At 43.5% G+C, this 27,830-nt stretch overlaps 1 protein-coding gene across 11 annotated transcripts in view; it reads left to right on the top strand.

Moving 5' to 3' along the window:
• The window catches only part of IQSEC1 (IQ motif and Sec7 domain ArfGEF 1), a 318,301-nt gene that overhangs the window by 222,955 nt on the left and 67,516 nt on the right, over positions 1 to 27,830 (top strand). Inside the window, exon 1 of one of the 11 annotated variants that reach the window (XM_065845360.2) lies at positions 26,397 to 26,559. The exons of the other annotated variants lie outside the window; for them this stretch is intronic. Within the exon in view, the coding sequence (XP_065701432.1) occupies positions 26,495 to 26,559 (65 nt within the window). The 5' untranslated portion in view covers positions 26,397 to 26,494. Of the gene's footprint in view, positions 1 to 26,396; positions 26,560 to 27,830 lie in introns of those variants that run through there. 11 annotated transcript variants of the gene reach the window in all.

Here is a 27,830-nt window from a genome sequence, read left to right as displayed (position 1 = left end):
AAAGCAAGAAGCCTGGTGTGCATGTTTGCATATCAATACCAGAAGTGTTTTCTTGCTTGCATGTGTGGCAGGGTGCTCGAGGGCAGGAGCAATACCAGAGTTTCCAACACTTGTGCATGCAGCCAGTCCTTATGTTTGCTCTGCAAGCTTTCTTCTCTTGCGAACTCCAGTTACTTGTTTGAATGCTGTATCTTCCACAGTATCTTCTGGGTCCTGTTACCTGATCCTTTTGCGTATTCTTCTGCTAAGTATATCTGATCTGAATAGCTTTGCCCACTGCAAAAAATTTCAACCCCTAGCAAAGTTTCCCAGCTGCTTCTACCTGGATAAACAGGTATCTGGAAGGCAAACACCACTTCTTGAAGAAATCCAGTTTGTGAAGCAACCCAGCAAAGGAGTAGAATTTTTTGTTCATGTAGCCTTTGATTTTAATTGGATTGCAAGCAATTTGTCTCTTTATCCAATCTCCTTAGTGCACTTGTGTCCATGTTCTCAAGACTGTCGTTATTAACTATTTCAGAAGCTTGGGCAGGGACCCTGTCTCATCACTCCTGGGGTATAAACTGGAGGGTACAGTGGAAGTAGGAAAGTAGAGATATGTAGAAAGTTGACTTTTATCTTTTGTTTGTTTCTTTCTTTTTGAAAACTTTATAAGAGGGAAAGCACCGTTCAAACCCAAGATGAACATCATATTGATGTTTCTGAAGGATATCTTTTAGTGAATATCATTATGTCTTTCAGGTCTCAACTTTGGTATTAGAGTAGGACAGACTATGACAAAAAGAGATGCACTCCCAGAGTGAAAGCTGAAGAGCTGCATACCTTGATTTATCATTACGGTGCTGCTCTGTCTCCCTAATCTGTTACTCAGACTTCAATAGATAAAAGTCTAGAGAGTTTACTGCCTAGACTGGCTAATATCCTGGCTGAACCATAGAAGATTGGCTGTCTGATCAAAACAGGACTAAATCACACAGATGTTTTAGAGAACACAGAGCAGCCAGGAGGTGGTAAGAACATGGTGATGGGAGAAGAAGACCAAACGCTGATGAAAAGAAACACTTATCTGCTGGGAGCCAAACGTGATCTGACCAGCTTGCATCTTGGAACAGAGGCTGTGTTCCTTTCTTTGCTTGTGATCACTGTAGAATGGTGCCATTGAAGAGGTTTTATTTTCAGTTGGTTTTCTTATGGAAAAAAAAAATCATAGGTATTTGAATAATCTAGGAGAAGTGAGCCACCCTCTTAGGGTATGTTTACCCAATCTTTTAAAATGTTCACTTCCTCTGACATTTTTATTTATCTTGGCACATAAATGCTAAGTCAAGCTGTTTCCCCTTTCCTGAGCTCAGTGTTTTTAAAGGAAGCGAATGCTCAGTCTTGCTGAAGAATTTCAGACAGCTCGATGGAAGGGCTGTGGATAGGAAGAGCGATGCCCACTTGCAAGGGATCTTCCCAGATTTTCTGGCTCTCACAGCGAACTAAAAACTTGCAGCTCAGAAAGACCGTGTGGTACCAATGCTGCAAGTCTTATCCAACTCTGGATAATATGATTACAGCAATAGTTTAAAGGTTAGCCTATGTGCTGTAAATATGTGATCTTCTTATATGAATTTTCTTACTCTAAACCTGTCTAGAATGGCTGAAACCGGATGAAAAGCACTTCACAAGGCCTGTCATTTCAGTGGAGGTTCTTTAGCAGTTTTTAAAGCATTTAAATTACTGTAGGGTGATATTCTGTCATCTCTTAGCGAGGCTCACACTCTAAACACTTCTATACACAATAGAAATTAAAATGGAATTGACTAAATTCTGTCTCTCAAATTCATCGACTGTCTAGTGATTATCTGGGTGCTTTCCATTAAATGTAGGCTCGTATCTAATAAAACTGGGTTACTTGGAGCGACAAATTGTAAAATGTAAAGTAGTGGGTCAGATGTGGTACGTCAAATATTAACTCTTTCCATACACGTTTTTTTTTTAAGTATGTGCATCTAACATTATAGGCACAGTTTTGGGTTTATTATTTTTCTACGCTTTAGGATATTGAAAGAGCAAGCTTTTCTGCTCTAAATGCATAGCTTTTTGGGGTGAAAAACTATTTGGCACACAAGAAATTTTTAAGAGCTTATGAATATAGCAGATAAGATGATTTTGGGGTCATCTGCACATGTGCCATTTTCATGGTGTCTGAAGATCCCCTGTTGGTCTCGGTTCTCTGGTAGTACATTCGCTTTCTAGGGAACTATGTGCTCCGTTCTCTCCACTAATGCACCCCAGTAAAATTCATTGTGATCATCCCAGGAAATGCAAGCAAAAAGCACCACATGCTGTTACACTTTTTTGGGGGGCAATGATGAGGTTACTGAGGGACGTGAGAGAAAAAAAAATATTCTGATATATAGCTCATGTGTAGGACCAGATTTCTGTGTAGCTGCCTACATGGAGAGCCCAGTGAGATGGTCTCAAGTTTATGCCCGTCAGTTTCTGGGCTGAAAGATGTTGTCTCCTCCCCATGTTTGAGCTGTTACTGTGCTCAATTGTTCCCTGGCAGATGTTGTCTGTCTTTTTTTGATATCAAGGATAGGCTCAAGCTACTGCAGATAGCAATGCAACGGAAAGAGTTGAGAGAAGTGATAAGTAGCTCATCACTGGTTTGAGCTCCCTCCCTGCTGTTGGGTTCAGGTAGTTTCAGAGAAGTGGCTGCACGTGTGTCCTTCCAGGTGTTGGCATCAGCGTGATGGATCCGGCCGGCGGTACCTGCAGCACCCACGGGGCTGCGTAAAAGTTCCTGCTGACCTCTCTGTTCAGGTGAGAACAGTGGAGGGGACGTTTGTTTCTCTCACATCCCATATTGAATTTGAGGTGCGGGCCGTGAAAAATGAATCTGCTGCATGAACGTTACAGCTCAAAGCAGTACAGAAAACTAGGGAGTGTGTCCAAGTGCAGAAATGTTCATACTCTTGAAGCGTATATAGCAGGATTTTCCTTTCTACTCTTTGTTAGCCAGCCAGCCTGCAACCCCGACACAGCACTTCATACAAATAGAGGCGTGCGATCTTCAAGCCGCAGTGGTGGTGTTTGCTGAAACCTGCTGCAAAAAGTGCTGGGTACTGTGATGGTACCAGCCAGCGCACAAGGCAACTGTGGGGTCTGAAAAAAGCTTCTGTCGGCTTACTGCGTACAGAGAATCTCTAGTTCTGGAGCACAAACGTGGCACCAGATTGGCAAAAGTGGGATGTTAGGAAGAGGAGGAGAAACTCTGTATTGGTTTGATCTGGGGCAGTGGATGATGTTAAAACCAGAAATCTACATAAATCAATTGGTCAAATGTCCTAAAGCTGTCGGACACAATCTGTCAGGAAATGCAAGTTACCATTCCTGCAGGGAGGGGGATTTAGACTTGCTGTGTGATACTTTGCGGTTTGTACCTCTGAATATATTTTGCGAGCAGCCTAAATATTAACAACAATAGCGAAGTTCTGTGGTAGCGTTGAGAACATCTCCTCCCACACGTATCTAGATATCTTAAATAGATATCTTAGATCATACGTGATCTTTCACAGCTCAAATCTGGTGTGTTTGAATTCCTCCAGTTCCTAGAGGAAGCAACATCTGTTTTCGTGCATCTGGAACACTTAATGAGAGGGCTTGCCTTGCCTCACTGTACTTACCAAAACACTATGTCACTAATGACAGAGAAACTAATTTGTAACTGTCCTGACAGTCTCTACCTCTTGTTGGTAATGTAAAAGAAATAAAGGTTTGTGAGTGTGAGGTGAAGTGAAAATATTTGAGAGGCTTAACAGCAAACTGTTCAGCAGTTCCTGAGCATCATGCTATCCTTTGGTTTGGTTTTGACGGGTAATCTATATCTGGAAGTATTCTAGAGAATCGGGACTAATGGAAATTAATATTTTAATTGCTCTCTTCAGTTGTGCAGAAATAACTAGATGGTCTCTGTTCCTTAAATAAGAATAGAAAAATCTGTGACCAAAGCGGCCCTGTTCAGAATGATTGGATCACTGCAAAGAGCCTTCTTTCTTTAAATAGCCACCCTATTAGCGAAGGATGGCCGGACAGCTCTGGAAGGCGTTTCTGTGACATTAAATTAAGCCTGCGCAGTACCTAACTCCCTTCTCTGAAGCTGGCCTTCATCTGCCAAATTCTGACAACCCCAGCTTGAGAAGGGTTTCTCAAGGCCTGACCCTGAGTGAGATCAAGTCTGGCCAGCTGAGATAGTTTATATAATGACTTCGGGGCCTGGGCCTTTCTGATCTGGCAATAGAGAGCAGGATTCCTGTCCCAGAGAGCGGGTGGGATGGAGTCTGAGGCCATGGAGAAGCAGCACAGCTCGGGGATGCGGGGATGCGCTCGCGGTGAGGTGGGCAGGGAGCTGTGCCGAGTCCTTAGGGCCAGAAACCACGAAGGCTGCTCTCTGTGAACAGGTGCTTTAATTATACAATATGTCTTTCAACTGGAAATCCTTCCGTGATGCCCTTGCGAAGCACGGCGGCTATCGTGCTAAACCGTACTAACTCTGAGACAAGCTCGGAGAGACGCGGTCAGCAAGAGCTGCCAGGCCTGGCCGGGGAGCTGGAACTGCTGACGGTCACGCAGAGACGAGAGATGATGTTTTAGATGGGGGCAGATCATCTGACTTCATTTGCAGAGCTGACGCCTACACTAAACAATTAATTTTAAACCAGAGTTTACCTTCCCCCCACAATCACATAGTTGCAATGTCAGCACGGAGGAGCTACCAGGCAGCTTCTCCTAAGTGTAATATAAATCTGAGCTCCTGATGAATGCTTAGCTATAGATGCTTGCCAAGACTCTTTCTGTAACAATTAAGAAGGGTTTCTTTGAGTAAAAATATCCATGCTGTTTGGCTGCCAAGGCATTGCATGTTTCTGGACCTTTAAATTAAAAGGAAGGAACTTTTGGTTAGAATAACATACACGTGTATCTTAATATGGAGTTCTTCTGAAGCAAGACTTGACAAAAGCAGGTTTGATCCCTCTCAATAAGGCTCCAGAAACTGTCCCCAAACACTGTAACATCCTTAGGCGGCCTGGAATGCATTTTTTTCTAATAACGAAACATCTTTCTCTTTTCATTTTTATAAGAAAAAAAAAAAAGAGAAATATTTAACCAGGCTATGAGGAAATATATTTTCAATATTCATAAAATGCTCCAAACAACTGCTTATTTTTATTTGCCAGAATAGGGTGGAGCAGTGAGTTTTGTGGTTGAGATCACCCCCACCAAGAGAGATGACCTGTTGGCTGTATGTTCAGTGGTGATATAACCCTAATTTAATGTTCATAATGTTTTTAATTCTATAAATTTAGACTAGAATTCTCAGAGTATTTTTTCTTGCAGTCTCAGCACACAGATTCCTTATTAGCTTGTGCAAAACGTCCGCAATTAAAATTCCCTTAGGAGTCTGAACAATTTTGTCCTGGCCTGGTTGCATCTCTGAGCTTCCAAGCCTCTCCCCACCATTCTGATGATGCTTTTATTTTTCAGCACATTAAAGGGCAGAAATGAGAGAGTTTAAATTGGAATATAATTAGTTCTTTTGTGGGTCCGCAATAATTAAATGTGCATATGTGGACAGGCAGTCAAGACAACACTGTTTTTACTCACTGAAAGCTGGACTGTCGCTTTACTCCAGAGCAAACTGCTGCTGTGCTCTGTGGCAGAGCCCTTTTCCTGGCCAGCGCTGCCGGATTCTCCTCCAGACTCACCTGGGCTGTGGCCACTTGCTCACCCTGAGCTGCCATTTGCACTAGGACTAAAATGCCACCCTACATGTTTGTCGTAGAGCGAGCTGGCGTTTCGTGACAAGCGAACGCCAAGTTGCCCGATGTAATTACTGTGAGTAATAGAGAATAGACATTTGGAGTGTCTAAGGAAATGCTGTCTTGTGAAAGCTCACATATTTGGTTGACTTGTGGCAGCAGATTCCTCCTGTCAGCAAACCCGAGGAATGCCTTTATCACGCCTTGGTGCCTTCCGAGGACTGAGTGTCGAGTGTCCGGCTGAACAAGCCTGATCCTCAGGACTGTGCTGAATGAACTGATTGTGGGCCTGTTGCAGGACAAGCTCAGAAAGAGCACCTGGCTTGGAGGAGTCCTTCAAACTGCCTCTGAGAGCATCCCCGGCAGCCTCTCCAGGCAGGTCAGACCCAGCAGTCCAGAAGCACAGATGTGTTGGGCTGGGAGCATGCCATGGTGGGTTAGGGTGTGTGCAGGTTTGCTTTGGACACCCAGGACGTGCTCCATGTCTCCCAGTTCATATCATAGAATCATAGAATAGTTTGAATTGAAGGGACCTTCCCATCTCCCCCAGTGCCACCCCTGCCATGAGCAGGGACATCTGCACCAGCTCAGGTTGCTCAGAGCCCCGTCCAGCCTGGCCTGGGATGTCTCCAGGGATGGTTCATCCACCACCTCTCTGGCCAACCTGGGCCAGGCTCTCACCACCCTCAGGAGCAACAATCCCTTCCTCATGTCCAGCCTGAATCTCCCTCCTTTAGTTTAAAACCATCACCCCTTGTTCTGTCACAACAAGCCCTGCTAAAAGGGCCACGCTCTTTCACAAGTGATACCTTAGCTCTTGACAGGTGGCTGAATTCTCCCTTTTCTTCCTTTCTTGGTGCAGTAAAATAGAGCAGGTACAAAGGAGAGAGGAGGGTCAAGAACAACTTTTGAAGCAGAAATGGAAGCTTTCTTCCCCTACATGATGAGGTGGCTCTCACAGAGTTTATTTCATGGAGAAGGGCTGGAGGGTCAGGGCAAAGAGTAGAAGAGATTTCAGTTTTACTCAAGATGGCTCTTTTCTGAATAGACTGACATGTGGCAATGCCTGTATCCCAAACCATCTGGTCCTTACTGTGCTGGGCTGTGAAAACAGGAGTACAACATGGACAGAACATCACCAAGAAAACTAGGTAGTGTCACACTGGGGACTGGGCAGTTTTACTGTTTCTTCCAGAAAGCAGCTGAGATGAGAACTTGCCCAGTTTTTATTCCAGTCTATATATCCACATTGTGTAAACAAATTTGAAGTGAGGGCTTTTAAATGCATTTTTACAGCTTGTTTTAGAGGCAGTGGAAGCAGGTTACCAATATAAAACTGCTATGGAAAGTGGGATGTAGTTATTACCGTAGGAAACTTGACCTGAAGATAAGGCCGACCTGGAGTAATGACAGCATTACAGCCTGTGGAAGGAGAACGACTGATACAGGTGAAGAGCTGTTGAGAGCTGGAAGATATTTGTGTACAGACACATGGGGTAAACCAGAATATGTTAGCATAAGTGCATTTCTAAAAATAGCCCAACAGTCCCTGCAGTGCGTGCCCTGAAATGGGAAGATGCACAGCACAAATTATTGCTGTCTCTCTGTTATCATGGAGAGCACGTAACAGTTTACACTGCGCACAGCAGCATTTTGGGCACCTACTTAAGTGAAAATTCCAAAGTAAATGTTTTTCCTTTGGAATTCATTAAAGAAGACCTTCCAGCTGTTGTTAAGGACACTTTTTCACACCCTGCTCTTCAGTCAATTGAAACATAATTTTAAAATGCTGTCTCATCCCACCCTGCACTGCTGTCTCATTTGCCTCACCCTTGGGTTTGAGAGCAAGTACATTTTGTAGAACTAAAAGGTGTATTATGCACATCTGTAAAACTATGTGTACACACACAAAATCAAGGAACTAAAATACTGTTTTTAAAAGTAATTTAATCGATAAAGGGCTATTTAGTCTTTAAAGATTTAAGCATAACGCCATGGGCAATGCAGGGCCAAGAGGACTCCGCGTAGCTCCAGCAGTTTCTCAACGCCAGAGTAAACAACAGAGCATTTGGCGTGGGGATGAAATGACAAGAGCAGAACAGTCAACTGCATTCTGGGGTGTGAATAATGCATCACCTCCTAAATACAGTCTTAATATTCTGCAATGAATATGTTTGTTAAAACACCACTCCCACCTATTCCAGTTCTGTTGACGGAATCCAATGGTTAAAGCTACCTTTTGGAGTCGCAAAAGGACTGCAAGGCCTCTCTGATGTTATGTTGTAATTAAGATGGCACATGAACATTTAATGAGAATCAGGAGACATGAGGCTTTGAGTCCCTGTAACTGTCGGCCTGCAGCAAAGAAAAATGCTAAAACAGAGCATTTCTGCTGAGCTACCATTGCTGACCATGATGCTTGATGTTCTTAGTAGCCCCTGATCCTGTCTGAGTGAGCAGTGGCAGTTCGGGAGAGCTCTCACGGAGATGGGGGGAAGGGGGTATTTTTTTTATTCTCCACTGTGAAAGGCGATTAACTGTAAATTGTACTTAAAGACTTTAATAGCACAATATGCAGTTCATCTTCCACTCACCTGCGTGTTTATACCTGAGAATTAGGTTGTTATGTTGTTGTTTATTTACTGGTTTGGAAAATACCTGAAGAGAATTTGTTGATGAAGCTGAGATGACAGGATGATTATCTGTCAAATCAGCAGGTATTTACTGCTGATGATACAGGAGTCGGCCTAGGCAGAGAATGGCAGTTTGATTACACGGAAGAATTTTCTTCAGTCCCATTTCCTCTTAAATGCTTTGCTTTTATGAGGCTTGCTTTGTGTCACAGCCTGTAGTGACTCTTTCTTTGATGCTACGTTCTTCTTTCCACACTGTTATTTCTTAAGTTATATGTTAAGTGACAGATGCAAAGGGGTTTGGGGGGAAAACAAACAAAACCCCGCAAAGCATGCCTCCTGCTAGTTAGAATGAAGAAATAAGTAGTCCTTGCAAGGTGATTATGAATTAATTACTTTAGCTATCCATGCAATGCTGAAAGTAGTTTTCTTAAAGAGTTACTTTTTTAGTGCTTTATGGCATACCTTTACATTCAAAATGTTGACTTTAAGTGACTGCTAACCCAATAATCTGCCTCATTTTATACCTCTTCATCACCAAAGGGACTTTTCTCCCAGTCCCTTATCGCTTCAGGGATGCTGCTCTGCATCGGCCTGTGGCAGGATGGTGCGAATTATGTTTTGTGCGATGTACGGACAGGGAAATTCTGTTCCGAACTGACAGATTCTTTATTCCCGTTAAGTTAATATCTTTGGTTGGATCTTGGAAGTGAAAATGTATTACTTGGGACTAGTTTTCCTGGTTTATTTGCTGTGGGACAGCCCTTCTCTGCATAGTGTGGTTTGAGCTGCTGTGAGCACGAAGGCAAAACTCTTGTGGCTCATTCTGAGTGTGGTCCTATTTTATTGTGTACAGGTTTGGTAGTATACATGCATAGTTTGGGGACTTGGTGCTGCATATGTAAATAAAGTTAACCACACAGAAAAACATGTATATGTTTCTCAAATTGGAGTGTATAATTGCAGTAATGGTGTGTAGGAGGAAGAGCGCTCCAGGTGATGCTGTGAGTTGTTTGGAAATCTGATGCTTGTGAGTCTTCCTGTTTTCCATTTGTCCTTTTCCCAAATGTTTCGGTGATCTTAGAAGCGGGAAATTAAACTGTTTGGCTTATTGCTAAACTGAGGGAGTGCGATCTGGACGATCAGGTAGTGAGGTGGACTGCGAACTGGCTGAGGGGAAGAAGCCGGAGAGTCGTGGTCAATGGGGCAGAGTCCAGTTGGAGGCCTGGATCCAGTGCAGTGCCTCAGGGGTCAGTACTGGGGCCGGTATTATTCAATATATTCATCAATAATTTGAACGAGGGAACAGAGTGACTGTCAGCAAGTTTGCTGGTGACACCAAGCTGGGAGGAGTGGCTGACACTGGAAGCTGTGCTGCCATCCAGAGACCTGGACAGGCTGGAGAGTTGGGCAGGGAAAAATTTAATGAAATATAACAAGGGCAAGTGTAGAGTCTTGAATCTGGGCAGGAACAACCCCAGGTTCCAGTATAAGTTGGGGAATGACCTGTTGGAGAGCAGTATAAGGGAAAGGGACCTCGGGGTCCTGGGGACAGCAGGATGAGCATGAGCCAGCACTGGGCCCTTGTGCCCAGGAAGGCCAATGGTACCTGGGGTGGATTAGAAGGGGGTGGTCAGTAGGTCAGAGAGGTTCTCCTGGCCCTCTACTCTGCCCTGGGGAGACCACACCTGGAATATTGTGTCCAGTTGTGGCCCCTCAGTTCCAGAAGAACAGGGAACTGCTGGAGAGAGTCCAGTGCAGCCACCAAGATGCTGAAGGGAGTGGAGCATCTCCTGTGTGAGGAAAGGCTGAGGGAGCTGGGGCTCTGGAGCTTGGAGAAGAGGAGACTGAGAGGTGACCTTATTAATGTTTACAAATATATAAAGGGTGAGTGTCAGGAAGATGGAGCCAGACTCTTCTTGGTGACAACCAATGATAGGGCAAGGGGTAATGGGTTCAAACTGGAACACAGGAGGTTCCACTTAAATATGAGAAGAAACTTCTTCCTGGTGAGGGTGCCAGAGCCTGGCCCAGGCTGCCCAGGTAGGTTGTGGAGTCTCCTTCTCTGCAGACATTCAAACCCGCCTGGACACCTTCCTGTGGAACCTCAGCTGGGTGTTCCTGCTCCAGCGGGGGGATTGCACTGGGTGAGCTTTCCAGGTCCCTTCCAACCCCTGACATTCTGGGATTCTGTGATTCTATTTCCAGGTCACCCCCTCAGAGTAGGGTTGTGCTCTTGGTCTCCACTGGCCTTGCAGGAACAGGAGAGTCTGGGCCAGGATGATCAAATGCAGGTGCCTACCAATACGAAACAGATATTTTGGACCTAAAAGTCATATATTGAGCTGAGACTAGAAAGAATAGCAAAAATAGCTTTTGAATCACCTCAGATCAAAATTGCTTTGTCCTGTTATTTTAACACTGTACATAAGTAGTCTTTTGGTATAGCTTATGACTCACATGAATATGAAAATGTTATTCCCATTCCCTCAGAATTAAACATCTGTAGCTGTAAATGGTGTCTTTTGCACTTGTAAATTTTATCTTGTTAATATTTATAAATTCTTCTACAAAATGCACTTGCATATAAGGTATTAATGTAGATTTTACACTTTCTTACAGGGTGCCTTAATATAACGAACATAAAATCTGATTTAGAACATGCAGTAAAAAAAAATATTAGGTTTTACTACACATAGAAGAAACAAATTAATGAAAATGTGATGCATTTACTAACCGTAAAGTCACTATTTTCTTTCTGTGCTTTAGAAAATATGAACAATATAACACAGTTCTTGTGTATCTCATTGGTTGGGCTACTCAGCTGGTTGTTGATAAGACCCATTTCAGTTTCAGCCAAACTGTGAAGTTTTATCCAAGTATTGGATATCGTTTGAATACATTTGCTATATTTTTGTCTCCTTTAGCACTGTTTCTCCATTTCATATGGTTCTGCTTCGATAAGATGCACACCTGTTTCATTGTTCATTTCTAAATCAAGAGTAACTCTGAAACGGACCATATTGGAAAAACACCGCTAATAATAATGTTCATGCTGTTTCATGCCCTAAACAATGCCTGTCTTGTTTGTCCATATGTGTATTTGTAGACCCAGAATACTCTTTGTAACTTAGTGTAAGGCAAAGTACCTAAAGATGGTTGTGATGTACATTTGTCCATGCAAATAGAGGTGCCCTCCCTGGCCGTTCTGACAGGGATTATGCAGGGAGTCCTAGCAAGATGGGCCTGAGAGATTGGAGGAAAACCATTTTCCCAAGTAAATATTGGTAGCTTTTTACTCTTCTCCAACCACACAACTTAAGCAGAACGCATAGTGTGTCGCCTGATGTGAAATTCTCTCAGATGGGAAAATGACATCTTAATGAGAGAGCACAGGAGAAATGGTTCAGAGGCAGCCGAGTGCCGAACGCTGACATCAGGAAAGCTCCGACTCTTTGTGCACACTGACCTAAATGCTCTTTAGCAGTGTCAGGTAAAATAGTACCCAGGCTACATGGCTGAAGAATTTTAATCTGAAATGCCAGATGTACATGAGCAGAAAGAAGCAGGGATAGGCGTGTTTTTCAAAGCTGAATTTCTTTCTGCTTCCATCTGGCAAAGGTCAGTAAGTTGTATCTCCTAGAGTTTTCTTATAGGAGGTATGTAGAAACACAGAGCTGCTTCAGCAGGGACTTTGTTCCAGCTTTTTTCAGCACCTGTCTCAGGCCTCCAAGGTTATTCTGTTTACTGTCAGCTACGTGGTATTATTACCCTACTTGAGGAGCTGCGATATTTTCTTGCTTGGTTCAATCTAAAGGGCTGCTTGGATTATTTATACACCAGTCTTCCCATACTACAGAATAAAAATATACGTCCATATTGAGCCTTTTATCAGAAATCGTAATTAACTGGAAAATGAATTGGAAACTCCAATTATTTGTACCATTGAAATAGACTCAGGAGACTAAGTGAAGATGTTCCTGCTGGTTGAGCCTGTGCAATAGTAGTTCGAAACTGTCTGCAGTAGCAAGATCAGCTAACAGCCTCCTGGTGTTCGAACACAACAAAGAAACATAAGCAGGGTTATAGAACTGTTGTACTGACAGCATGGGTGACTCAATTCTAATGAGCCCACTGAGGTCCAAATACAGAGAGTGGTGCAGAGAAAGCTGTCAAAAGATGGCTACATGCACAAACTATTGGTGTATAAATAAAATATAACAAAAATCACGTCTTAAATTTGAGCGAGGAAGACTTAATTTTCAGCATGATGCTCGTTTTTATCTGGCCTCTTGATTAGTGTATGTCTGAGCACACTTTACAGAACTGAGCCAAGCTGAGATGCTTTTTTTGTGCCTTTGCCTTTCACCCTGCAGGGAAACTTCTAATGGCTCTGGTAAATTGATTAAATTATCTTTTGAATGAGACAGGTTTTGAACGATCAGTGGATTTGCGGACACTCCCCATAGCAGAAGCCAACTTGCTTCAGGCATTTGTCCCCCAGCTGGGACTTTGCCAAACTCAAACTGTCAAAGCACCAGCTCTGGGTAGCAGCCACCCACAAGGCCGTGTTAGCATTTATATCCCACTTCTGCAGCTTTGGCTTTCACGTGAAGTCAGGGCGTCTTTACCTCCTTCTCAAACACAGAGGGAGTTGCCACCGATCCAGGAGATGCAGTTCTGCTGACCACAGCAATACCTGTGAGTCAGCATGTGCAGAAAGGCATCAACGCAGAAATCACAGACTCACAGAACGTCAGGGATGGGAAGGGACCTCGAAAGCTCATCCAGTGCAATCCCCCCGCCGGAGCAGGAACACCCAGATGAGGTTCCACAGGAAGGTGTCCAGGCGGGTTTGAATGTCTGCAAAGAAGGAGACTCCACAACCTCCCTGGGCAGCCTGGGCCAGGCTCTGGCACCCTCACCAGGAAGAGGTTTCTTCTCATATTTGAGTGGAACCTCCTGTGTTCCAGTTTGAACCCATTGCCTGTTGTCCTATCACTGGTTGTCACTGAGAAGAGCCTGGCTCCATCCTCCTGACACTCACCCTTTCCATACTGATCCCCATGAATGAGTCACCCCTCAGTCTCCTCCAAGCTCCAGAGCCCCAGCTCCCTCAGCCTTTCCTCACATGGGAGATGCTCCACTCCCTTCAGCATCTTGGTGGCTGCGCTGGACTCTCTCCAGCAGTTCCCTGTCCTTCTGCAACTGAGGGGCCACAACTGGACACAATATTCCAGCTGTGGTCTCCCCAGGGCAGAGTAGAGGGGCAGGAGAACCTCTCTGACCTACTGACCACCCCCTTCTAATCCACCCCAGGTACCATTGGCCTTCCTGGCCACAAGGGTCCAGTGCTGGCTCATGCTCATCCTGCTGTCCCCAGGACCCCCAGGTCCCTTTCCCCTACACTGCTCTCTAATAGGTCATTCCCCAACTTATACTGGAACCTGGGGTTGTTCCTGCCCAGATTCAAGACTCTACACTTGTCCTTCTTATATTTCATTCAATTTTTCCCTGCCCAGCTCTCCAACCTGTCCAGGTCTCTGGATGGCAGCACAGCTTCCAGTGTCAGCCACTCCTCCCAGCTTGGTGTCATCAGCAAACTTGCTGACAGTCTGTTATCAAAAATAAAACTAGCTGTGAATTTTTTGGTAAGCTTGTTGCCTGCCTCTTTGTGTTGATATCACGTAACTCTAGATGCAGTCACATAACGCTTTTTGTGGAATTCATGTACATGAGGGCATGGGCACACAGAGCCCTCTGAATAGCTGAGTGTTCAAAGGGAAAATTCTAAGGGAAAATGTACTCTGGATAGAGAAAATCTGACAGGCAGTTGGAATTAATCTGAGTAAAGAATGAATCCCTCATATTTTTATATGGTGATTGTGTAATAAAATCCATAGCAGACTAAAGTTATTTCTATTTGAAAATTTTACAGAAGTGTCTGGACTTCATATAAACAGGTTTAAAATCATTAATCCTGCATTTTTAGAAATTAATTAACTGAAGAATGTATGTGCCATTGTAATTCCCTGCAGGAGCACCACAGCATTGTGTAAAGCCGTGCAGAGCACATGCAGAAATTCTCAGCAGATGCCTGCTCGAGAGTGTATCTGGGACTTACAAGGAGAATAGCAATTTGTGACAGACCATTTGACTTGTGTTGCGGTGATGGAGGAAAAGGATGAGAGGATGAACTTGGATGGTATATTGCACTGCACAGTGAAACAACCTTTGGAAATTTGGGAGGAACAATGAATGATGTTTTTTCTTGTTAGCATGTATGTTCTGTGGCCTGTGAGCAGGACTGAAAGGTGTAGTAGCATTGCTACCGTTGGAAAGAGAAATCTTATTTCTGAGCATCCAGACAGAAGCACTAATTGCACTAAATACCAGTTTTTGCATGAAATAGTGTTGCAGCCAGTGCTTGTGAATTAGAATTCAGCACCTTTTATTTTAAACATTTGAGGTCTTTTTGCTTTATGTGAATTTGTTGGCATTGTAGAGAGGGTAAATGTAGGTCTGTGAAATGGGTTGGTTTTTGTCAGAGCTCTTAGGGTTTTGTTGTAGCTGGTTGGAGCCAGCCCGAAGGATCAGGGTAGCATTGAATAGTCAGGTTGTAGAAAGCTTCACCTTCCTTCAGCATTAACGTTACTTCTTCCTTTCACCTATCCTAAACTGCAGCTTCTTCCAGCAATCATAATGCTACAAAGTACAGCAAATAACATATGCAAATACTAGCACTATGTGTCACCATTGGAATACTTTCTCCAGAGTTAACAATCAAATAAGAACCCAACCTCTCAGTTTGGTCTTCTTGGAATATGATGCAGGAGCTTTGAAAAATGGATGCCCAAGAACCATTTCTGTTTCGTTTCAGTGTTCATATAGATGTGGTTGGAGAGTCTGTGGGTTCACCCCATGGCTCGGCAGTACTAACCAGGGGTTTGTGCAGAAACGTGCAATTGGCATCTTCTGGCTTAGTCTGTCCTGGGAAGGGCTTGAGAGGAGCCATGGGGCGCTTACACAATGTCTATTTTAGGGAAAAAAACAAGAGTTTTAGATTGTCCGTTGTACTCGGATGATCTTTCCACATCCTTCAAAATGTGCTTTTTTCCTCTGGGTTTCAAAAAGAATCCATTTGAAATAACTCCAGCTGGGACTGTTTGGTGATTTCACTCCCTCTGGCCCATGGGAGAGGTTTCAGGACAGCACAAAAAGGGGTGCTTTGAGTATTTTGCCATTAGTGAAAGCTAATTTGATCAATAAAATCCCAAACCACAACAAACACCTTCCTGCTATCAATATTGAAATTAACATTCATCCTTAATAGCTAGAGTATGCTTATAAGTAGAGGTTTAGCATAAAATAAATGTGAGAAAACTTCACCAGCTAAAGAATATCAGGAGTGGCTCTGCTGGCTTCATAAGCAAGGTCAAAGCAACATGAATCATCCAATTGTATTTAGCCCAGGTAAATACTTTGTCTACAACATGCAGAAAGAGAACCATGTAAATCAAGATGCATTTTTGCTGCCAGTTTTAAGATCAGCCACACATCTGAAAACAGTTACTTGTTGAAACTCATTGTGATGGGTAAGAAAAGACTGTGGGTGACAAAAAGAAAAGCTACTGAGATGATTGTAAAGCAAGCGACTGATGCAGTTGGGACACATTAAACTATTTTTGCAATTATTTTTGTAAAGATTTTTGTAATCATCTACCTATAAAAACTAGAGGGTTTTGTTGTCAGTTGAGAGTATCTGAAAGTCATTCTGAAAACAATACAGTAGCAAGATTAAAAATTCTTATTTCTTTCATTATTTTTTGTAGGAAGAAAGATAACCACTGTAAATCAAGTATAGCTGAATCTCTTTAGATGAAATTTTAAACTGATTGAGCAATACTTCACATTTCAATTACTTTGCAGTTCATAATTTAAACAAAAGATGGCATAATATCCAAGCTGGTGATTCGATCAAGTAAATGTAAAAGGTTTCTAACACTTCATTTTGAGTTGCAGTTATTTTCATTTTTCTTCTGTCTCTAGGAAGTCACAAGTCTCTTCCTAGGCTTCAATACCAGGTTTTTTACTTGCTAACTAAACATATAACTGCTTGTGCTACACTCTTCCTTCTTTTCAGCGGGGTTGCAGAGAGGAATAACCTTTGTGTGACACATATACAGGAATAACAAGGTGACTGGTTTGAGCACCCGCCTGCGCAGTCGCACGCGTGTCTCCTTGGGCTGTGTGAGCAGCTCTGCAGGTTGGGTTTGTGTTTCGGGCCTGAAGTCTGGAACAATAGTCTGCTCCTGGTGAGGGTAAGGGGGTGGTTTGATAGGATAAGGTGTAATAAATGTCTCCGGGATGATGGGTATGGATTATAGGGGGCGAGGCCCTGGACATCACTGCTGGGCTATGCTCTCAAGCACTGCTGGAGCCTTAGGGAGGGGTTTAGGCTGGTTTGCACCTAGGCCACCGTGGCTGGCGTTTCACTCAGGCTCAGGTTTCCACCAAGAGTAAAATTTATCCTCATGTTTGTTCAAGAACAAAATACCTGCAATATCTGCAAACAGGTTTGCCAGCAAAGCGTTCGATTGTGCCACCTCTTCGGTTTCACCCCGTTTGGTCCCTTGGTGCTCCTTTTGATCTCCATAGTGGATTTTGCGCCTTAAGCTTAGATTTGGTTTAGAATAGGAGTTCAGATATGCAGTCCATAAAATATTGCTCATACCAGAAACCTCCTGAGGCCTCTAGATGACTCCTAGTCTGTGAAACAGCATCTTCCATCTGTACCTGCCAAGCTTAGGAGATGGGAAGGTCACGGTCGGGTTTGCACGGAACAGCCTGGAGCTGCGTTCGGCTGGAGAAGGAGGAAATCTCCCCAGTCTGTTAACATGAAAGGATAGAAATGGATTAAATTGCCAGTCCTGGATGTGTTGGGCTGTGGAGGAGGAGAAATTGGAGTCCCTTTGCATCCAGAGTATGTTTCCTCCATATTAATAGAGTTAAGTAACATTGACATAAACCGGTTCACTGAATAATCTCATGGTGGGTGCCAAAGATCACCCATTTACAACACATCTTTAATCTCTTTTATTACCTCAGGGTCATTTTTATTTGCCGAGTTACTGCAATTTGTAGCATGGGCACCTGGATTAGTGGGGGGAAAAAGGATATTTGATGGGGGTAAAGAAAAGGAATTTGCATTTCAAATGACTTCCCATTCTGATCTGCAGATTGGTTGGCAGCTTTTCCTAAGACACCTGGGGGTGGTTCTTATTGTAAATTAGCTGTTTGCATTTGAAAGGGTACCCACCCTTAACTATACTGTGCAATTAATTAGCATAAGGGATTTTCATTTTCTTTTTGTCTAAGACTTAAATGAGACTTAATTTATTAAAAATTTTCTGTGACAGGGCAAAAAGTCAATCAGAAGTTAAAAGTACCCTCATTAGTGTAGTTCCTTGCAAAGTCATCTTTTGTTACAGGTGACAAAAATGTGATTTCTTTGCCACTTTTGCCTTTTGAAGGCAGTGATTAAAAATATGCTTTGGTTTATGGTATAGGTCCCTTATTGCACACTTTGTGGGGCAAGCTATAAGCTTTTGAAACAGAGGCCTGTGTCACAGGGGCTGCTGTCTGACTGTTCCCTGTGGCTCTAACAGTGGGGACACACGTTTCTTCTTTCACTTAACACAGTAGGAAATGTAATTAGTTTTCTGCACTGACAGTTTCAAAGAGAAATTTTCCTGGTCCTTTTTCTACCTTAACATACATGTATAGGTCTGCTTGGCATGATGGTGAAGGGACAGTGTGAGGGAGAAATCTGTGAATGAGCAGGATGGAACAAATATTTAAGTCTCCTTATGCTTGAATTTATCACTCTGTAGTAATAAGTAACCTGCCTCTAAATCCCTGATGCATTGCATGTAAACTCCCGTGCTATAATTTAAATTGGGTATTTTCTAATAATTTCTTCCCTCTTGTTTAATAATGCCCAGAAAGGCAACGTAATGTTTTCCTGCTCTTTCCCATGTTGGCTCCTTGGTTTCATATTCCACAGAGAGGACTGTGAAACCTGCTGTGCGGCCCCTCAGGCTCTGCTGCGGGAAACTGCGAACAAAAATAGCCCTTTTAATTAATGCTCTTCATTCATGTTCCTATGGAGCATTTCTCCGCTGAGGTGTGTGATTATTGGTTCCTATCCTATTTTTGTTTACTTTATATCCAGCTTAAAATACCATTCAAAGCTTCTATTAGCTATAAAGGTTACCATGGAAAAAGTCAATATTTGTTTGTGTAGTTTACGCTAAGATTGAGTTTTTATGGTTACTGAATCTAGTTCACTGACTTAAGCCAATTATTGGAGACTCAGACGTTGTTACCACACACAGTGGTATTGGCAGTGCCACAGCTGTTTCCTGCGGTATATATATATATATTTATATGTATAGGGTGGCCATAGTATGGTAACTCGTTTTGCTGTGTGATCATTGCTGGGGAATGTGGTTCTGTTGTTTTTCCTCAGTGATCACCCTTTGCATTATACATGGCACTGTGAGCAGGAGGCCTGCGCTGAATCGTGTGGGAATTAAAAATCGTTGTGTTGCAGTCATGCACTAATAGAGAAACCATGAAAATATTTTCATAAAATACCTTTAAACCTAACTTTATCATGTCAATAACAAGACCTTCCTTATAACCTCTTTCTTACTCCTTTGTTTCAATATGCAGTCAGTAGAAACATTATTTTTTTACCTTAAAATTGGATTTTGGTCTATTGTTTTTATTTAGATATGGGACATTTCAATGATACTTGTCGTTTTAGTAACAGCTTAAACTTAGTTGTTGCTATAAAAATAAGCAACTGTAACGCAATCTGAGCTTCAAGGAGAAGAGATTCTGGGTTTAGAATGTGCTCACAGAAATACAAGTCATGGAAAATATGTGCTTCTGCATGGTGTGGCACGTTATACTGAGCCGCCTGTCACCAATGCTGAGAGAAAGACAGTTCTATATAGAGCATAAATTAGCAACATTCAGATATTTACTTTAATACTGACTAATAATTACTACCACAAGCTTTCAGCCAGTATTCATGGGGTTTGTAATTCTTTCATATATTTATTCAAAGAAGCGTAATTCTGTATTTTCCAGAATTAGAAAACATAAATAAAGCCATTTTAAAATCCGTCATGTCTTTTTCTGCTTGACTTTATTGTGTGCACACAGAAGCTCATCTTACTACATTTGTGGATCATTCACGCAGGGAAAAAAAGTTAAACACCAAGTAAACAAAACTGTGCTTTTCTTGAGGTCTGAGAGCTTCTGAGATGTTGGTCACGTGAAGCATAACTAAGCATTGTTAATCTCTGCTGTCCGTTAATCCCAAAGAAAGGCTTTTTGCAGAAAGCACATTATTGCTGCCATAAAATGAAAGCAGGGGGGAAAGAGGCTGTGGAGAACCTTCTGGTGTATATATATATATATGGAATAATTTTTAAAGAATGGTTCCATTTCAGTTAGTTTGCACTGGGTGTTTCAAGAGCGTTAATATACTGTGTATTAGCTACCTGCATTATATGGATCATATCAATGTTCATGTTCTGTCCATCTTCATTTAAAGATATTTTATTGCGGTGAGTTTGCTAGCTACTGCATAGGTGGTGTATCATCTTTGTATCATCTTATGTCAGTGGATTTTTCTTATGGTGCTTTAACAGTGGTACTTTGTAGTAATAAATAGTCCCGAATCATGATAATCTTTCCATTCAAGTGCCATTTGGAGAGAATACTGGGAGGTAAGGAAAAGAAGTGAATGTTTGCATTGCTTTTCTCTTGTGCCTGAAGTACGTGCTCAGCGGCTCTTGGCATTCAGTGTGCACCTTCGGTAAACGTCTCTGCCCTGAGTGAGGTGAAACATCCAAACCTGACCTGCCCAAGCGCGCTTTGTGTTAAATCCACTCCTGCAAGAGGCGTGGGGAATGGAGAAGGTAAAGCCACTGCTTTCCATGCCAGTATGAGCTTAATCTCACCACAAATCTGCTCCATTGCTCTAGTGACTGAGAATTACTTTACTTTTTCAGCCCTTTATTGGTCTGGATGAGCTTTCCAGGTCTCTTCCAATCCCTGACATTTTGGGATTCTGTGATCCTGAGTTTCCCAATCCTGAGCCAAGTGGACTTGGTGCCCACCACCCTTGCTTGGCAGCGGCACCGAATGCCCAGCCAGCGAGGTCCTGGCACCAGTGCTGTGTGTTGGAAGCACTGAGGTGAGTCCTTAGCTGCGGGAGTTCCGTGTTCTTTAGGGAACAGCACGTGCCAGCGAGGAAAGTGAAGGAGCTGCTCTTGTGGCTTTGCTCTTAGCAGTATCAACAAACTTGTAATTGCAGTCACCTTGTATTCATGGTACAGAGTCCTGCCTTTATTGACCCCAAGAACGCAGATTAAAGGTTTCCTTTTCCCTTTTACTGGGTTTCGATCTACAATTTCTGGAAATAATAGAGTAGCGTTCTTGGTGTAAAGATTAACTTCTTTCTAGAGGGGCTCTCTGGCTCCTTGTCAGCCTCTGTGCTATCTTTGGGGGATTTCCAAGTGCTGTCCTTCTGTCCACGGATTTCTGATCGCAGCTTCTGCTTCTCAGGTGGAGTTTCTGCTGAGGTGAGTCACGGCAGCATTGAGCACAGCTGAAAGGAAAGCCCCCTGCCAAATTTGTCTTGAAAGGGAGGTTGTGTGATATTTGCACAAAAAATAATTGTTCCACGTGCCTGTGGGTCTGACAAGAGAAATTTTAAATATCTTGATAGTATTAGAATAAAATGTAGTTATCTAGTGACTGACAGATTCTGTAGAAAACCAAAACTGTGGGGGAGCAGAGGCAGAACCAGAGGATGAAAATGTTAGCTCAGAAGCAGCGTGACCAGTGTTCCAGAGTTCTCTGAGAGAAAGACCTAAACGCTGCACCAACTAAAAACTCTTTTGTTATTTCTGTTGTTGTTCCTGTGGATGCAAATAGTCAGTGCTGCAGTGCATCTAATAACATAGGTGACAACAGCTGCCTGCACAAGGGAGGGTTGGCAGGATCCACTACTGACTTTGAGGGACAAAACCAGGTCAGAGTACTGACAGCAGAGAATTTCGAGTTGGGAATCCTGGCTTTGGTCTAATGATTTGACTGTGATCTAATCCTCTTTGTGCCCTGTTCTCATTGCTGAGATCTTGGATATGTGTTTTACGACTTGCTATAATTTACAGGGTTGTCTAGTTCACATGCTTCCACACTGGATAAATCAGAGTATCTGAGCATATTGCAACATTGTTATCATTGCAGAATTTTGTTTTTTGTTCCAAAATTGGGCTCCTTCTCCAAATCTTCTAGCCATGGCCAGGCTGAGAGTTTGCTGCAGAGCTCAGGGTGTCGTTTGAGGGGCTAATGACAGACCTTTTTCTGCCTCTGTGGAGCAAAGTATCTTGTTTTATGAGAGGGGATAAAGAAGCAAAACATGTAGATCTGTTCCATTTTTAGTACTCCCACTGATCTGTGAGGTGACTGTGAAAAGCTATTCTAATTTTCCTCTGTTTTGATTTGTACTCTTTGTACTTTGATGTACCCATCCTTTACATAGTGATAATGCTATTTTATGTTTTGTAAGGTGAGGGGTTTGACATAGGTAGCTGAAAAGTAGAATTTTGAGTCTACAAACCTTGAAGTCAGTGGAGATTTCCTTTGCTTTAAATAGGCTTTGGATCTGTTTTTAGAAGAGTGAAATGGCTACAAAGGTTCATTGTTTTGCCTACTCCATAGCAACCGACAACATAAAGTCTTTTCCCAGATGTGTTTGTTTAAAGGCTTTATAAGTTCAGTTTACAAAGTGAAGTGAATTTGTAGCTGTTGTTTTAATGCCGATTTTTGTATATTGGTATTAAAACAATAAGTGAACTAGTATGCAGCCACAGGAAATTAAGAAATGTATATGAGAGAAGATAAGAAATCCATTTTGTGGGGGAGGGAAGGGAGGAAGGCAGTGCAGCATCCATGTGGGTTAGCGTGTTTTTTTCAATGAATGAATTGGATTAATATCCCCCCAAAACCCACTGTGAAGAGGAATAACATGTATTTTGACCCATGCATGTGTTTTATTTTACGATGCTACATGGTTATATTTATACTCTGCAGGAAGAAAACTGCTCCTTAGTAGTTTCTTCCATTTTTTTCTGGGTAACCCTTTGCTTTTATTCAAACAAAATGCAAGATAAATGCCCGTTTCAGCCTTTTAGATCTTGGAAATAATGGTGTATTAAATGTGATTAAGTTGGGAATTACCCTTAAGCAGGGTCATAATTACTGTAGATTTAGATGGCATGTTACACAAATTGCTGTGTGCTCATAATTACAAATTGAGTTTGCACTCTGGGGGTTTATAAACTTTGTCTTAGCTATTAACACATTAAATAACAGTGATTTACGTAAATTACTGGATAAACCAAAATTTCAGTGTTGTGCTTAATCTAAGTTTAATTATATTCCTGTATTAGAAATAAAATACGGTTAGCTTCAGCAAGGCAGATTGAATAGTCCAAGTGCCACATTGACTCCTGAGATATTGTTAAACAGGATAGTGGTAACAAAATTGGAGCCGCCTTTGCAAGTTTGTCAGCAGCACTCATGGCCACACCGCCTGCAAACTGCAGCGGTACCGAGCGAATGGGGCAGGGAGCTCCTCCCGGGGCTGCGCAGTTATTTACCTCCGCAAGTCCGTAGTTTGAAATCTTTCTTTACTTCAGAGATTTCCTGGTTCCTGGTTCCGTATTTTTTTCATAGGTCAAGTTGATTTTTTTTTTCCACTGGAGCAATGATGACTTTGTGTTTTACTATTAGTTGCGTTCCAACAAATACTAAGACATGAAAAGTCACTTTGCTGTCTCCTTACCCTGCGCTGCATATTCCCATAGTATGTTGGCGGCAGCTCCAATGCCAGCCAGCTGTCAAAATAGCAGTGGGAGAACAACAAAGCATATATGTACCTCCTGTTGGTTCTACCAAAACTTTCTATACAAGGTGCAGATAAAAGTTGTGGTATAGAAGCCCTTCTTGGCTCTGTGTTTTAGAAGAGCTGCTGCTGCCACTGTCTTCTAAGGCCTGAAACATCACCTCTGTTTGTAGAGCATCAGCACTGCACCTGTGCAGTCAAGACAGTGAAAAAACAGTGCTACGTGCCACCAAAAACATTGTCCTAAAAAGTCAAGTGTAGATAGCTATGAAACATCACCCCCGGTTACCTGAGTGAGCATGGCCTATGCAGTATGGATTATAGTGGCTGCTACCTGAGGGAGACGGGATTACACAGTATGGATTATGGTTCAATGAAGGTGGCTTTGGAATGCTGAAATGTAAACAAAATATCCCTCCTAAAATAATCATATCAAGCTGCCTTGACTCAGAAACCACAATGCCATCTGCAGAGTGCAGCAAGAATTTGGTTTTCTGTGTTTAATTTCCCCCATTGGAATACATGTGAGATCTTAAAGATGTAGATGACTTTGGCACTTAATTTCTGCTTTAGGTTTTAGACTTACTAAAACAAGAAGTGATTTAAGAAAAACTTTGTAGCGGAATGGTCAAAACAAAATTGAGAATTCTAGATGCTTGACATTGAAGGGGGGGAGCTGTAGCAATTATCTACGCCGTATTTGACATGGGATGTGTTAGCATTGCTTGGCTGTTTGCTTATCTAATGTGTTCAGTCCTGTAGAAGGAAGGTTCTGTTTGAAGCAGGTCCAGAAAAAGTACATTCTTCAGAAAATTCTGTGACTGCTTCTGAGGTCAGAGCTTCTTGGTCACCCTTGCCAGTCCATGTCCTCCGTCGCAGCCCACGGTCCAACTGTCTGCGCTTGGTTTCTAAATGGAAACTGGTTTCCAAAGCAGTGGCTGACTTTTGTGGGCTGCTTATTATGTCTGCTTTGGATTTGTCTCTGTTTGCCTGTGGAGATGACGCTTGACACGGGAGCACATCGAGTCAGGACCAGAAAAATGTGGGATTGTTATCCCGGAATTTCTGTAGGGAAGAGACTGTCTGGACAGCTGTTGAGAGGAGGCATTGCAGTGGAAATAGTCTCTGGTTATGGGCTCACAGTGACGTTACTATCAAAACAGTCGGTGTAGGTGTGTCCTTCCTTAACGTATTTGAGTTTCACTGAAGGCTGGTTAAACCCACACTTATTGGAATCCGTGCTTAATGCTTCCTTAGGAAACTATGCAAAACGCACACTCGATCCAAACGTTCAACTGGGTTTAAGTAAAGTTTTGCTTTGATTCTTTTTATCATCCAGAAATGTGATCAGCTCTCCGTGTGTGTATTGTAAATAAGAGGTATGTTGTATATACAGCACAAGGGCACAGCTGGGCCTTTCATTCTGCTCTTTCTTGTACCTTGCTGTCTTGTTTGAGCAGCATTTGTAGTTCCTGACTAAACCTCTGAGTTTCCCCAAACCACAGAGATCAGCCAGTGCTGCTTTTTTGTGCTGGAACATTTCCATTCCCAAAAACTATAGTGCAAATTGCTCTGTCCCTACAAAATGTTGCACTAAATATTGTGCAAATGATTATGAATGAAGCCCTTAGTGGCAAACTAAGCAGATGCACCCCCACTGCTCCAAGACTGGTTCGTTTCCTTAATTAGCTCCACCTTCTCCAGCAGCCTGGCATGTAAATGAAGACAAGGAGTGTCTGTGGTCAGACGGTTTGCCCGGCTCACACAGACACGATGCTTTTTGTGATGAAGGGAAACTTCATTTGGAAAGCAAGTTGTTTTGACAGTTCCATGAAACAGGAAACCCCAAAGTTAAAACTCGTCTCACTTTCTTGCGTTCTTACAGGATATTAATCATATGGGCCTCACTGATTTTTGAAACAGTAATTTCTTTGTAGCTATAGGCAGCACTATTTATCTGCTGGTTTTACAGTGCAGTTCCAGCTGTTCTTGTGTCCCGTCAAGCTAAAATTGCTGTAGGAACACTCTACCAGTGGAACTAGGCAAGTATTCTTCAAAGTTGTGGTTCCGATCTGTGGCAGAACTCGGCTGCGTTGTCCCCAGGAACGTCCTGACAAGCTCCGGACCTGCCGGGTCCCCAGTTCTTCTGCACTCGGATTAACCTTCAAATGTGCTGCAAACCCCTCGCTTCTCTGGGCTTGGGGGAGGAAGGCTGGGAGAGCATCCAGAGCCATAAGCACCTTTGTTAAAATGTGCGTGTAAAATGCTATTGTGTCTGAGAAAATTACAGAACGTCAATGTTCTCATTTGCAGCTGCGTGGTTTCTACCTAAGAGGCGTATATATAAATTAAAGCGCCTTTGACGGTATTCTAGGAGGTGAGATGGTTTTATTTCATGAATTACTAAGTGACAATTAACTCTGTTTAGACTTGATTTCTTGCAGGACTTTAATCACCGCCGTGGTTAATCTGCTAGGAAAAATGAAACAAACCAAACAAGAACAAAACAAAACCAACCAAAAACCCCAATCAAATAAAAACAACAGAACACCCCCTCCCCCAAAACCAAAACAAAACAATGAAAAACTAGGAAGGATTGTTATTCATGTGTCAGATACCGTGATGATGAAATTCAGTTGGTGATGTGCGTGTTGTTTGGTTTTTGTTTGGTTGCTTTGGGGGTGTTTTTGTGTTTGTTTTGGTGGTTGTTGGTTGTTTGTGGCGTTTTTTGGTTTTGTTTTAATTCCAGCGAGGAATTCTTGCTCGCCAGAACTAGCTTCGCCCGTGTGTGTGGAGGAGCTGGGGGGCTGTGTCCCCTCCCGTTGACAGGCGCTGTGAGGACGCAGCTCCCGCGCTTTTCCGTGAGGCGGCCGCCCTGAGGAGAGCGGCGCGCGCCGCGTTCCCCGGGAAACCGCCCTCGGCGCGGGCGCGCGGGCGCGCTCCCGTGTCCCTCCCCCGCCACCCCCCCCGCGTCGCTGAGGGGAGCGGGCGCGGGGGCGGGGCGGCCCAGGGGCGGCTATGGTGGCAGCGCCGAGCTCCCCGCCCGCGACTTCGGCACAGCCATGTGGTGCCTGCACTGCAGCTCCGAGAGGACCCAGTCGCTGTTGGAGTTGGAGCTTGACAGCTGGTAAGAGCTGCCCGGGGGCTCGGGGGGCTCGCGGGAGTGCGCGCCCCGTCCTGTCACACAAAGGGCTCCGCTCCGTGGCTGCTCGGCCGCGCCGGGGAGCTGTGGAGGGGGGAAGCCGGGCGGAGCGGCCGCTCCCGGGTGCGACAGGGCCCGGCTGTGCCGCGGGGTCCCCGCTTTGTGTCGGGGGGCAGCGGGGCCACCCGCGGCTCTGTGGCCATCGCACCATGCGGGAGTCACAGAGCCGCCTGTCTCGGACTGGGAAAACAAATCGCTCAAATGCGGTATCCGAAGTGGACTCGTGCATATGTTGTTGCTGGTGGGTGCCAGACAAAGCATAAACCCGCCAGAAGCTCTTTGAGAAGGGCGCTGTTGGGATGTGATCTCGGTGTGCGCGTTCCCACTGAGGTCGGTGCGTGGGCACGGGCGTGGAAACGCTGCCGTGCGTGGAGTTTGGTGTGGGGATCACAACATGACGGGTGTCACAGCGGCGGCCAGTTCAGCTCCAGAGCTCAGGCACAGGCTGTGCTGTGTGCCCATCAGCCCGCGGGGCCCAGGGGAGGTGCCTGGAGCCCAGTGACACCGCTCAGGGTGAAGCAGGCTGTGCGTGCTCAGCCAAAAGTAACGAGGAAAAAAGTTGAGTTCAGAGCCGTTTAAGGTAGGGATACTGAATAACTGATGCAGGAAAAACAGAAAATGGGACTTACCATATTAATATGTACAGCCCCTATTGTTGTGATGTTGTTAACTAGCGACATAACGTGTCAAAATTACAAAAACACACTGCTCTGTTATATGAGCCACTTGAAAACTCGATGCAGAAGCTAGTTTCTCTTGTGCAATGTCATGCGTGGATTACGACAGACTAAAGTAGTTAGCCTGGCAAGTGCACTTGCAAAAGAAAATTATCTCCCATGCATCGTGAAAGTTTATTCCACCGAATAATTGGATGAAATTCTGAGTGGATTGGCTGTTAAAGAAATACTCGATTTAAATAAAGATAGGCAGCATCTGAAATTGGGTGTGTGCATGTGTGGAAAAACAGAAAAGGAGGAAGTGACTGGATTCAGTGTGACTGCATATGAATGCACCGGTGTCTTTTCTGGAAAAGAAAGGAAAAATGTTTTTTGGTGAAGAAAAATGTTTTGTAGTACAGTTTAGTAACACATTTAATGATTCTTAAGCCCATTTTTACCCTTAAGGAAAATACTGAAGCTCAGCTTGTAACTTTCGTGTGTGGAGTTGCTAATGTTTGCATAAGAGATCAAACCTTT

The sequence above is a fragment of the Patagioenas fasciata genome, chromosome 10, assembly GCF_037038585.1.
Source record: "Patagioenas fasciata isolate bPatFas1 chromosome 10, bPatFas1.hap1, whole genome shotgun sequence".
Taxonomy (NCBI): Eukaryota; Metazoa; Chordata; class Aves; order Columbiformes; family Columbidae; genus Patagioenas; species Patagioenas fasciata.
This window is presented reverse-complemented; position numbering and strand designations above follow the sequence as displayed.